This window comes from Branchiostoma belcheri, unplaced genomic scaffold (assembly GCF_001625305.1).
Source record: "Branchiostoma belcheri isolate BF01 breed outbred unplaced genomic scaffold, Haploidv18h27 scaffold11, whole genome shotgun sequence".
Taxonomy (NCBI): domain Eukaryota; kingdom Metazoa; phylum Chordata; class Leptocardii; order Amphioxiformes; family Branchiostomatidae; genus Branchiostoma; species Branchiostoma belcheri.
In genome coordinates this window covers 319,443-330,180 of record NW_017802491.1, presented here as the reverse complement: position 1 = coordinate 330,180, position 10,738 = coordinate 319,443, and the positions used below count along the sequence as shown (strand labels likewise).

At 47.4% G+C, this 10,738-nt stretch overlaps 2 protein-coding genes across 2 annotated transcripts in view; one reads left to right on the top strand and one right to left on the bottom strand.

Annotated features, from left to right (window-relative positions):
- Positions 1-2,745, bottom strand: part of LOC109481795 — a 49,304-nt gene extending 46,559 nt beyond the window's left edge. The window contains 3 exon segments of the mRNA XM_019784387.1: positions 399-652; positions 2,576-2,626; positions 2,741-2,745. Of these exon segments, the coding sequence (XP_019639946.1) occupies positions 399-652; positions 2,576-2,626; positions 2,741-2,745 (310 nt within the window).
- A 4,405-nt stretch (positions 2,746-7,150) lies between these two features.
- Positions 7,151-10,612, top strand: LOC109483718. Its single transcript, XM_019786770.1, has 5 exons — positions 7,151-7,471; positions 7,884-8,041; positions 8,377-8,561; positions 9,012-9,304; positions 9,736-10,612. The coding sequence occupies exons 1-5, from the start codon at positions 7,330-7,332 to the stop codon at positions 9,951-9,953; spliced, it is 996 nt and encodes a 331-aa protein (XP_019642329.1). The 5' UTR covers positions 7,151-7,329; the 3' UTR covers positions 9,954-10,612.
- The last annotated feature ends 126 nt before the right edge of the window (positions 10,613-10,738 follow it).

The following is a 10,738-nucleotide window of genomic DNA, read 5'->3' as shown; positions in this document are numbered from 1 at the left end:
TTCCGTGCGGGTGGGTGTGCAGTTGAAGCGAGAACTAGCTGGTGACCTTGAACTTGTGAAAAGCCGTGGATGAGACACGCACAGGCATTCTTCAAAATAAAATAAAAAAAGAACAAACGATAAAAGAATGCATGTCAAACAGCAGAGCAGCAGAAAGGCAGGATATAGAGAGTGCAGGGGCTTGGCTTGGCTTTTGTGAGGCGCAGGGGAAGGCAATCCGAACGTGAGATCGTCGAACTCCTGCAAGCACTTGCAACACCCTGATCACCCCTATCTAAGGGTTCGACAGTCCGCCAGACTTCATATTTGCAGCCTTACGACGGACCTATGAACTGTGAAATAGGGGTGACCAGGCGCGATTAAGCGCTAGGTCAGGAAGCGACGTCGCCGTCACGTACCTAGTCGCTCGAAGTGGTCCCATCCGCACTCGGGGGACGTGCATTTGTACTTGTCCTCGGGTGCACTTTTCCAGCTTTCTGCTATGGCGTAGCACCCGACTTTATTGATATCGAAGGATCGGCAGACAAAGTCGACCTCCTGCACGCATCGTCTCGCACACTCTTCCGCGTCCACTCCGGAGTGGTATTTGTACAGGTGCCGACCTAGCACCACGCTCAGACCGCTGCCAGCTGTTTTGAAAACTGATCCAATGCTGTGGGGAGGGTAGAGTAGGGGAACGTCACGGGTACACACACTAACACACATGCACCTCAGCTTCTCCAACTACCACACATATTTGGTTCAGATCATTAAGGCTGTAACTCAGTCAGAGCGGCCGGGTTCACGTCGGTATCCCCTGGGGACACATGTTAGGGGCGCTGACACACAGAACCGAACAGGTTAAGGTGTGGGGAAAGAAGGGGGCATACGTCGTTAGATTAAGAACATACCCCGACTGTACAATATATATGGAAAGGGTCCAAAGTCTGTTATGGGCAGCACGAATTGCGGAACAAATATTCCCTCCCTAGCGTTATTTCCTTCAGTCATTTTCTAGAAAAGGGGCAGCTCAACGCTAGTTGTGGTAGGATATCTGCACAAATTTCCAATTCCAAATACCTGGCGATTTACGAAGTATCGTTTCCACCATGCAAGAACAACATTGTGCCATACCGGTATTTGAGCAACCGGCCTCTCCGGATCCGTATGTAAATATGCCCTCCCAAGAAGGAATGGCAAATAACTTGGTACTTGTGCTATCGAAGTTAAATCAACTCCAGAAGCTTGCTACCCCGCAACGCCCTAGGAACATTTCCTTGGCGAGCCCCGAGACATAAACGTACCGATTTGTTGGCTAAATCACTACATGCACAAAGGCCCCCCAAGGCACCAAATCAAGGGAATGACCTACCTGAATCGGCGGCTGCGGCCTCCACGTTTCTCCACAATACCAGGAAGAGTCCCGATACCAGTAGCAGCATCTTCTTCGACCTATCATGGGGAGAGAAAGGCCACATTATTCCTTCCCGTCTCTGCCGATTACACGCCTGAACTTTAAACCTCCCCGTGTGGCGGGATCTCCCAAAGTTCGGCTGTCAGATAAGGAAAATCCCAAGGTGTGGATATACGTCCTGGAGTCCCCGCCCGAGCCCGGCGCTAGGTCCGCAGAAATGGCTGGCTTCGCTCTGACTGGAATGTACTCGTTCTGGGTAGAAGTTACTAGAACCCCGGTTGCTCTACGTCTGTTGATAGAAAGTGGATGCAGCGCTAATGACCACGACCTTCCGTCACGGTCAGGTCCCAATTGGGATTCGAACCCTAAACCGCTACGACCGCTGTGCTCGTAGGTTGAGTCACTGAAACAACTTCCCGGGACCTTCCACTAGTGCCAGTTCGAGTTTCCCTAGCCGTCGGGGGAGCCACTTCTGACCCACCAATCAGAGGTCAGAGGTTAGCGCCGTGGAGTGGGTCTCTTGTATACAACTCGCCCTGATCTGTTTGTAGGATCCCTGCCACTAGAAAGCCGGGGGTATTTCTAGACCGTGTGAGAGCCCAACCCAGGTTTGTCTGTGCGTCGAAGGTGTCAGCGAGGTTTTTGTCTCAGCGGTGTTAACCCTGTTTGTGATTTCAACATTACAAGGAACGCCAAAGCCAAGGGCGCACCAGTAGGGCCTTTTTATTACGGTGTAGCTAGCAGACCAATGTTTTATTTGTTCCGTCCCGCCGAAGGAGAAGTCCAGGCGTACCGGCCCGCAGGTCTATAGGTTATCTGTCTGGAACGCTGCCAAGTACACCGCTATCTGCCAGCTGATACCCGCACGGACAATTGATATATTCCACGGTGAGAGAGGGCGAGGACGTTTTGGGGTTAAAGACCGATAGACTAACAAGAATTGAAGACCGTTCACATGGGCTTGATAAAAAGAAAATAAAAAGGAAACGCACTTCCATAACGGGAGGGAGCTAGGCCAGAAACGTTCAATGAATTTTGCCCAAGGCTAATTGAAGCTACTCGAACGAAGGTCGCGTTCCTAAAGGGTTGGACGGTTTCCGGTAGGACTGTACGTGTTGTCCCACAGGAAACGTCATGACAAGTACACTACAGGGCCGTGAACAAGATTTATCTCCCACTGACCTTTTCAGCTGCCCCTCGCGCATGACAAACATAAAGGCGTCCCTTTCCGTGCTGCGCAAATAAAAGAAATACGAACAACGTGGTGTTGGGAAGATAAACATTGCTCTAAAACCGTTCAAACTAATCCCACCAGTAGCAAAAACATGTGTAAACCTGACGGCTCACCTCATCTCGGAGGATCCTCTTCAAACTGCGGGCCAAACCTTTGATGGGAAGGGGAAGGGTATTATCCTCGCTTGGGCAGTGCTGAATGGAGCAAGGAGAAAATGCCAGGAATTATCCGGCTCCCCTAGAGACCGGGGGTGACGACAACTCACGAACAGCGCACGACGAGTTCCCCCGGGTCGGCAGGCTAGCTGCTCCGACGGACAGGCAGAGGACAGACGCACGTGCACAAACGGACGTCGACGTTGAGGTGACTCCTCTGGAAAATCACGGTGCCGGTTTATTTATTGTACCTTGTCATCGGGCGATGTCCTGATGTCAGTTTCCGTGAGTCGGAATTCGCGGAAAAGATTAGGCCGTCGTCCGCCGTGTCATCACCTGTTTTTTGAGAACATGAACCCTCCAAATGGTCGGGTTTCAGTCGCCGCCGTGACGAACTTCCTATTTACGGCGCGCCTTGTTGTTTGTCGCGGAAGGAGATTTTTTTCTCTCGGTTCTCGGTTGTTTCAGGTTCAGCAGGGTCGTCGCCCCCGTGCTGAGAGTATTTGCGTGCCAAGCCTGCTTTGCGGTCAGGACAGTGGGTACCCCAGTCAACAATGTGATTGTTGTCGCCTGATGCAATGTTTTCGTTGCAAACCTCTGTTCCTTGTGTCCCTTTCGGGAGGTCGAGCCCGCTGAGATATGCGTGTCTGGTAATTGAAGAGAGGGGAGAGTTTCAAAGGGCTATTGTCAACATGTATAGCGTAGAGCACATAACAGGATCAGGTCGGGCAATGTTACAGAGAAAACAAGCTCAGATTCCACATGAACCGAGAGAGAAGACTCAAACTCAAGCATTACCGGTACAACAACTATGCACTTAAGACACTACTACGTTTACCTACAAGTCTGCACACATACAGTGAAGGCAGGTACAGTAGTCGGCGCAAACGTCCAAACAGACAGGCCGTCAGCAATTCTGACAAGCGAAGCTAAACTGAACCATGGGCCCCACCGTCTACCCCTCAGTCATGTGTCAGCCCGTTTCAGAGGCTCGTCTGGATGCCGAGTCTGTCACAGATAGCTGACAACAACAACACACACGCCGTCCTAACCAATTACAGATGACTTACACACCTACCCAATCACTGCCGCTCTATCCCTGAGGTGAGGCGAAAACTTTAGATGGCGACGGTGTCACCACAAGTTCTCCGGAAGGAATGCCGGGAGGGGTGAACTTTGACCACACTATAAAAGATGGAGGACACATGTGGTCTGTTTGGAAACTGGGGCGGAGCATCAGATTAGCACAGCCCTGATTAGCAATGAAGCGTGTCCTGGTCATTAGGGACGCATTACACGGACATTAGGCCGGTAAATCTCAGAGATAATCCCTGCGCAATATGGATTCTGATTGCGTTGGATTTGGTACAATGGAACAATGATAGTGTGTTGGATTGCTGTGCTAGAGCTCATGGGATAACATTCAGTAGTACATATCTCACACATGCTGCACATATGTACATATTCTTGGATACGCCTCTAACAATCATTAAGCAGCAAGTAGGTTATGAAAACACATTGACCTGTGCGGCAAATAAGCGACGCTTAGCGGGCGGATCGGAACTGCCGTCACATTCTTCTCAACAAAGATGCACTCCGATCCATGGCCTCCTCGAAAATACTAAAACAATGGATGATAAGCACGCCATTAAAAACGCATAATAACATCACATGGCACTGCTTCGTATTACGACGCGACATCAGCGCTATTTTCTCTTGATGCTCCATATGCATTAAAAATTGATAATGATAAATTCGGGCAACTCGGATGTAAGTAAATTCTAGAAGATAAACATTAGAGGTTCGTAGACATTTCGACACTATCAAGTTAGTATGATTCATAAGCATTTCTGTGGCATATGATTATCAAGCCTGTGCTACTTAGCGCTGTTTGATGTGTTAAAAATAACCTCATGTCGCTGACCATGTGGTTTTAGCCTATCCTAAGATTTGCGACTCGCCAATTATCCTTATCTCTAAGAACAAGCTCCTGATACCACACCCTTTGTAGTCCTACTCGTTAGTTCGCCCTCAGTAGGTCACATTTGTCTGTGCAGTAACCCGCGTGAGGTCGTATTTTACTGATTACAGAAGTGACCGGTCATCAAATAACTCTCACGTAAGTCGTATGTTTAAAGGTGGCTGGTGAGTGATGGCGTATTTATGGGCGGGCGATGCCAAGAAACGACTGCGTCTCGAGTTGGCAGGCAGTCGTTAGCCCATTTTATGGGTCAGAAATGGGTTCGAACCTCTTCATTACAAACGCAATAAATCAATCAGCGGTTTCCGCCAGTCACTAGGCCAGAGAAGTGACCATGACTTTTTTGGTCACTAGGAGTGGCCGCAGTGTTGAAAAAAATTTCCGTGAAACGATGTTGAAGTACAAAATCATGGCTAAAAGTCGATCGAAAGGACCAAGAATGAATCTGAGAAGTGGGTGGGACAAAACTTTGGTCTTGGTGGCTTCTTTTAGACACTAGTGCCTGATGACTCCTCATCAGGGAGATACTTCAAAGGTATTCTGAACATTTTAGTCGAGCCTGCCTGGCATACATGTATGGTGTACATGAAGGACATATGTACAAATAACAGCAAAAGAAGTCATCAAATAGAGCACAAAAAACGGGACTGTATGGAAAAATTGAAACACCAGAAGACTGAATGTGTCCCCTGGGAGAGACAAGAGGCCGGCTGACCGGGCCTTTTATTCCATTTTTGCCGTCAGGAATGTGGCCTGGCGCTCGGCAAACGTCATCAATCACCAGCTGACTTACCTGCAAACAAGGCGGTGATTTGTCAAACATGAGTTAACAACCCCGGCCCCCAGGACGTGTCATTCTCGGACAGTGGAGAGAGTTCGGGCATTGTTCCTTCAGTACCCACACAGTGCAGCTATGAATGTATTATCTAGGACACCTAGTGGATTGTACATGTTTGTGAGTTGTGTTCACTTCAACGGTAGGGCGCACTGTGGTGTCGAGTCAGCAGATTTCAGTAGTTTGTCTCTGCGGGTCAAGTACCTATAAAGATGTATGTACGAGGCTGTTGACTACTTCAAGCAATCTTTATGGCGCATTAACTGTAGTCATATACACACTTATTGTATTACAGTAGATGTTTTCAGCACTACTTGATGACTAACCGTTTAGAACTACGCCGATGATGTCGTGACGAGATGGCCATTATTTAAAACACACACATCTTTTTCCGACGGAAACAGGCGCTACGGACTATATTATATATATTCTCAGAATCCAGCTGACGTTAGACGCGTCATCTTACCATGACCTTAAGGTTCCCAGTGGAGTCTCCATTACCACGTCTTGACCTTGCAGCTGTTCTTGGGGATAAGAAGGTCATAGTTAAGACTTAGCGATAACGTCACCGAAGGGCATGTTGAATAACTCCGTCATTACTCCGGACGAAGTGGAGATATTGTCAAGGCCAGTGTATGTTCGTGCCTTTCCTTTTCAATGCCAAACAGATATTGAATCGGCACTTTTGTGGACGCTTTTCAACAGAAGCAGAAAAAAGGATTTTCGCGAAGGTTCATAAACAACATGCGTTATCCAAGAAACCATTAGGAAACTGAAAATAGTTCTATTGTCAGCATGGGGGCAAAAATGGCAACCAAATTCCCTAGAAATGTAACATGACAATCCCCATTTAACAGAAGGGTACTACCAGGTACGTAAGCACTCCGAAAACAGGATGTTTTGAAAGATTTTTGCGTGACGAAATTTGTGGAACACGCCTTAACAGAGGAAATGCTTCAAACATTGTCCTAACGAGACAAACAGATGGCCTCAGCTTTTACGTAACGTTAACTGATGAAGTGATAACAGGTTCACGTCACGAATTTTCCGGCTCGAAATCTCCTAACTGATCTCTAGATCTCTACAGATGATAGACATTCTTCGACCATGGAGAAATGTTTCTCGCACCACTTATGTTTAACGGCTATGGACGTCGTCGGTAAGAGAAAGGAACGAAAATGGTACATATTTAAGTGCCATTGCCAGCAATGGGCGAAGGGAGATCGATCTATAATCATAAGCCCGCTTTGGCCAAGAAAGAGCCAAAGAGATCAAGGAGATCTTCATGTTTCAAGACTACTGTCGTCATCAGAGAGAAATGAGAAACACGTAGTAACTGGTGTGATAGCTGCTGGCACAAAAACGCCCCCTATCGATATCATGGATGTGTTATTACACTGGGACACTGCTAGTATCCTAGTAATGCAATTACTGCAACAGAACAGAACAACAAAGAGATATATAAGTAGTTTGCAACATTTATACGTTGTGTACTCTGATATGACTCGTGCACAATGGCCGACTTCGGCGTGCAAGGAAGCAACGCGATGGACGTAGTTCTCGACAAGCGAACGTACTTCTACACTTGGACATACGAAAACCAGGTGACCCATTCTTTGACCTTTGTCCCCAAAGGTCAAAAAAGCATTTTATCGCAACCGACCGACCGAAACTTTGCAGGAACTCTTTGCTAGACACATTTATGATAAATAAGAGCTATTTAAAACCACCATGGTGCTGGTGGGAAGCGTGGTTCTGCCTCACGGTACGATGATTTTCGACGGTGACCCGAATTCGTCGAACGAGGCTTGTCGGCAGCGGCACGGCGCCCTGGACGACGGCATGAAAACGGCATGTTCCAATTTGTACAAAGGTTTGTGTTCTTGCGGGATGCAATAGAACCTCATTGGATGAACTGATCATAACGTTTGTTGATAGACACCTATCTACGACATAGGTGTTGATAGGGCTTGCTTGGTGAGGCCCTTATTTTGTGAAAAAAGGCCCTCCGTGTTGCTACATCATGTAACGATATGGACACCCGGAAGTGCATTTGAGGTCTCCTCGGTGCCATCCGATGGTTGGGAAAACAGGGCTCACATGCCGACATGGGATAGAGTAGTGGTGCAAGGAGGCCTCGAACACAGAAGCAAACTCCACTTCTTTATACCGCACTATCTCCCCAGGCATGCTGTCTATTTGGCCAATTTCTACTCTTTCCAGTCGCCTCTGAAGCCTAGAAGATGCTTAGCGTTTCCAGCCCGATTTTCATGGCATTCCTATAGCTTGCAGCTCTGCTGGTGAGGAGGTCAGCCGTATGACCCCTGACCTGGTTATCCTCCACACGCCACACGGTATCAGCCTGTCGAGGTCGGTGGGAGTGTACCTCAACCCAACCGCCGCGGGCACCGCGGAATGGAACGACTGCTGGGGCGACATCAAGGTACAGCCAACCGACTACTACTACTGTACTAGTTTTTATCGGAATATTCGGAATACATATAAAGAACACACTAACAAAATACAGAATTCTTTGATATATTAAAGTAAACTTTGTAGCTTGCTCATATTTCGGCATGAAATAATGTATATGTCAGGATAGAGATTGCGATCTTGTATTCTGCCAGCAGCGGTACAATGTGTAACGGGGAGTTTGAACCCATAAGCGTTGAACGCAAGCAGTGACCTGTAAATTGGATGTTTTGTTTTGCATGCAGCCTTCAACACGTTGCAGGCAATACCTATACGAAAGCAATGATTGAGATTTTGTTTCCGTAGCTGGAACTTCCGGTGGACAATGTATTGGCCAATCAACTCCTTGCCCACCTGAGCGACAGCGGAATAGACGCGCAAGGAATTTGCTGTTTCACCAACTACGACGCCCCATTGCGATGGGGAGAGGTAGTGCCGCTTTGGTTCATTCAAAAGAACCTGAAAAATCCAACCAAGTACCTGATAATAAGGTAATAAAATAAACAAAATCACCAATATTTTCCTGAAGTCTGGCATTGCAGTACTATGACAGACGAATACCACTGTTGTTAATTTATTATCTAGACTTTCTGAACATCAGTGCAGGGAGGGCTACGAGTGGGGGCAAGGATGAAGATCAGGGAGGGCTACGAGTGGGGAGGGGCTACGAGTGGGGGCATGGATGAAGATCAGCGAGGGCTACGAGTGGGGGCAAGGATGAAGATCAGGGAGGGCTACGAGTGGGGGCAAGGATGAAGATCAGGGAGGGCTACGAGTGGGAGCAAGGATGAAGATCGGCGAGGGCTACGAGTGGGGGCAAGGATGAAGATATCAGGGAGGGCTACGAGTGGGGGCAAGGATGAAGATCATGGCAATTCTGTACATACTGGAGTTTTGAACGTAGAATTTGTTTATCTATTTTTATATCACGTCTTATTCAGCCAGTCCCTGTTGCGGGGAGAGGAGGCGGTGAAACAGCGGGTGTGTTTGGGGCGGGCCCTGTCAGCGTTCGTCGACAGCCTGTCCGACACACGTGTGGTACTGGCCATCAGTGGGGACCTGTCCCACACCCATCCACACAGCTGTGACGACCCGCTGTACCAGCCCAACCCTCGATGGAACATCGCGGTGGACCAGGAAGCCGCCGGGATGTTTGGCAGGTGCACTGAAGGATGGGCCAAGTCTGCACCTACGGACCTGCTGACAAGTCCTGTTGAGGACATACAGGCATCGGGTAATGCTACTTTATTCTCTGGCATGATAGATATCCCAAAACTCATTTTCCCTAGAACTATCATAGAGTGGAACTCGTTGCTAAGAGCTTTAAACGTTTACAGGTAGAAGTGCAAAGATTATGTGTAACAGGTTCTTTGGTGTATAGCAAGCCGCTGCCGTGCGGTGTGTCTACAGAGTCGGTTTGTTATACTATATGAGTGCACGCGGTTATACCGGCTTTACATTGTCTGGTACTGACGTTAGTACCTAGTGAAATTTTGTCAATCTGTCTTAGCTGCATATAGCAATGACATTGAAAAATTTAAGGAAACATGGTCCGAATAATAGGTATGTGAACAGAGTAAGAAACTTTTGAAAGAATTTTTCGAATGTCGACTGGGGGTACATCTATTCATGATCTTTCTTTTCTGGTTGATGTTGATAACACAGGGGAGATATGGGACCCAGTTGTGTCGGAGCAGTGGTTGAAGCGCGCTGACGAGCTCCACCCAAAGGCCTTGTCGTGCGGGATCGGCGGCTTCTGGGTGCTTCACGCGATGCTGTACTCGCAGGTCGAGCGGGGAGTTAGCTTCTCACACAGGTTCCTGGCCCGGGAAGCGCCGACCTACTACGGCATGATGGTTACACTGTTTCTGAAGAGGCTATAAGAGAATAGCACGTCGGCAGAACGTACTGCACCTGCGCGAACCCGGCCGTAATGTATTAAGAAGCGATAAGAAGCAGGACCTGTACATATATAGTTTTACTATAGATATATTTTAGTCTACCATCGCTTATGAGGTTAACACTCCGTCTGTAGTTTCCAAATGTTATGTCGGAAAAGATATTGTCTACAACGGACAAAATTCTGATGCAATGTTGACGGAACATCCAACGAAAACCGTGAAAAATCAGGGTTTCGCACAGGCGCAGGAGTCATAAGTTCTGCCGGCGTGCTTAAGAGCATAGGATGTTTATACTCGACTCACTTGACTAGAACAAAAGTACTGTCTGTCTAAAATGGCTTAAAATCACTTCGCCTTACAATACCGTGCCCTTAATAGTAGATTAACAACCCACTGCTGGAGGCTCATAGAAAATAAAGTCCCTAATAATTGACGATCATTATTAAATACATACAGAATTTGTCTTAAAAGCGTCAAGGTATCTGAATTCGAAATATGAGTAATAGCACCACTATGCAATTCTTGCCTGTTTCTAGATGGTGGGAAATTTCAATGAGAAAATATTGAAACGCATCTGGAATAAACTGTTGTCGAGAGGTGCCTGTCTTTGTCTGAGTTGCCCTATATTTTGGAAATGATTGTATCGCTGTACCAGGGGCATCGTACTTTAGAAACAGATACTCCATGGAAAAACAGATTTGACGAGATTTCAGCCTACTTGAAAAGCCAAGAGGTGAGTTATATTTTTTTATTCATCCTTTTTTTTA

Excerpts from the sequence above, each read along its gene's own strand:
- LOC109483718 (XM_019786770.1), top strand. The coding sequence starts at position 7,330 with ATGGTGCTGGTGGGAAGCGTGGTTCTGCCTCACGGTACGATGATTTTC. Across the intron at positions 8,042-8,376 it reads ACTGCTGGGGCGACATCAAG|CTGGAACTTCCGGTGGACAA; the intron begins GTACAGCCAACC and ends TTGTTTCCGTAG. Across the intron at positions 8,562-9,011 it reads ACCAAGTACCTGATAATAAG|CCAGTCCCTGTTGCGGGGAG; the intron begins GTAATAAAATAA and ends CGTCTTATTCAG.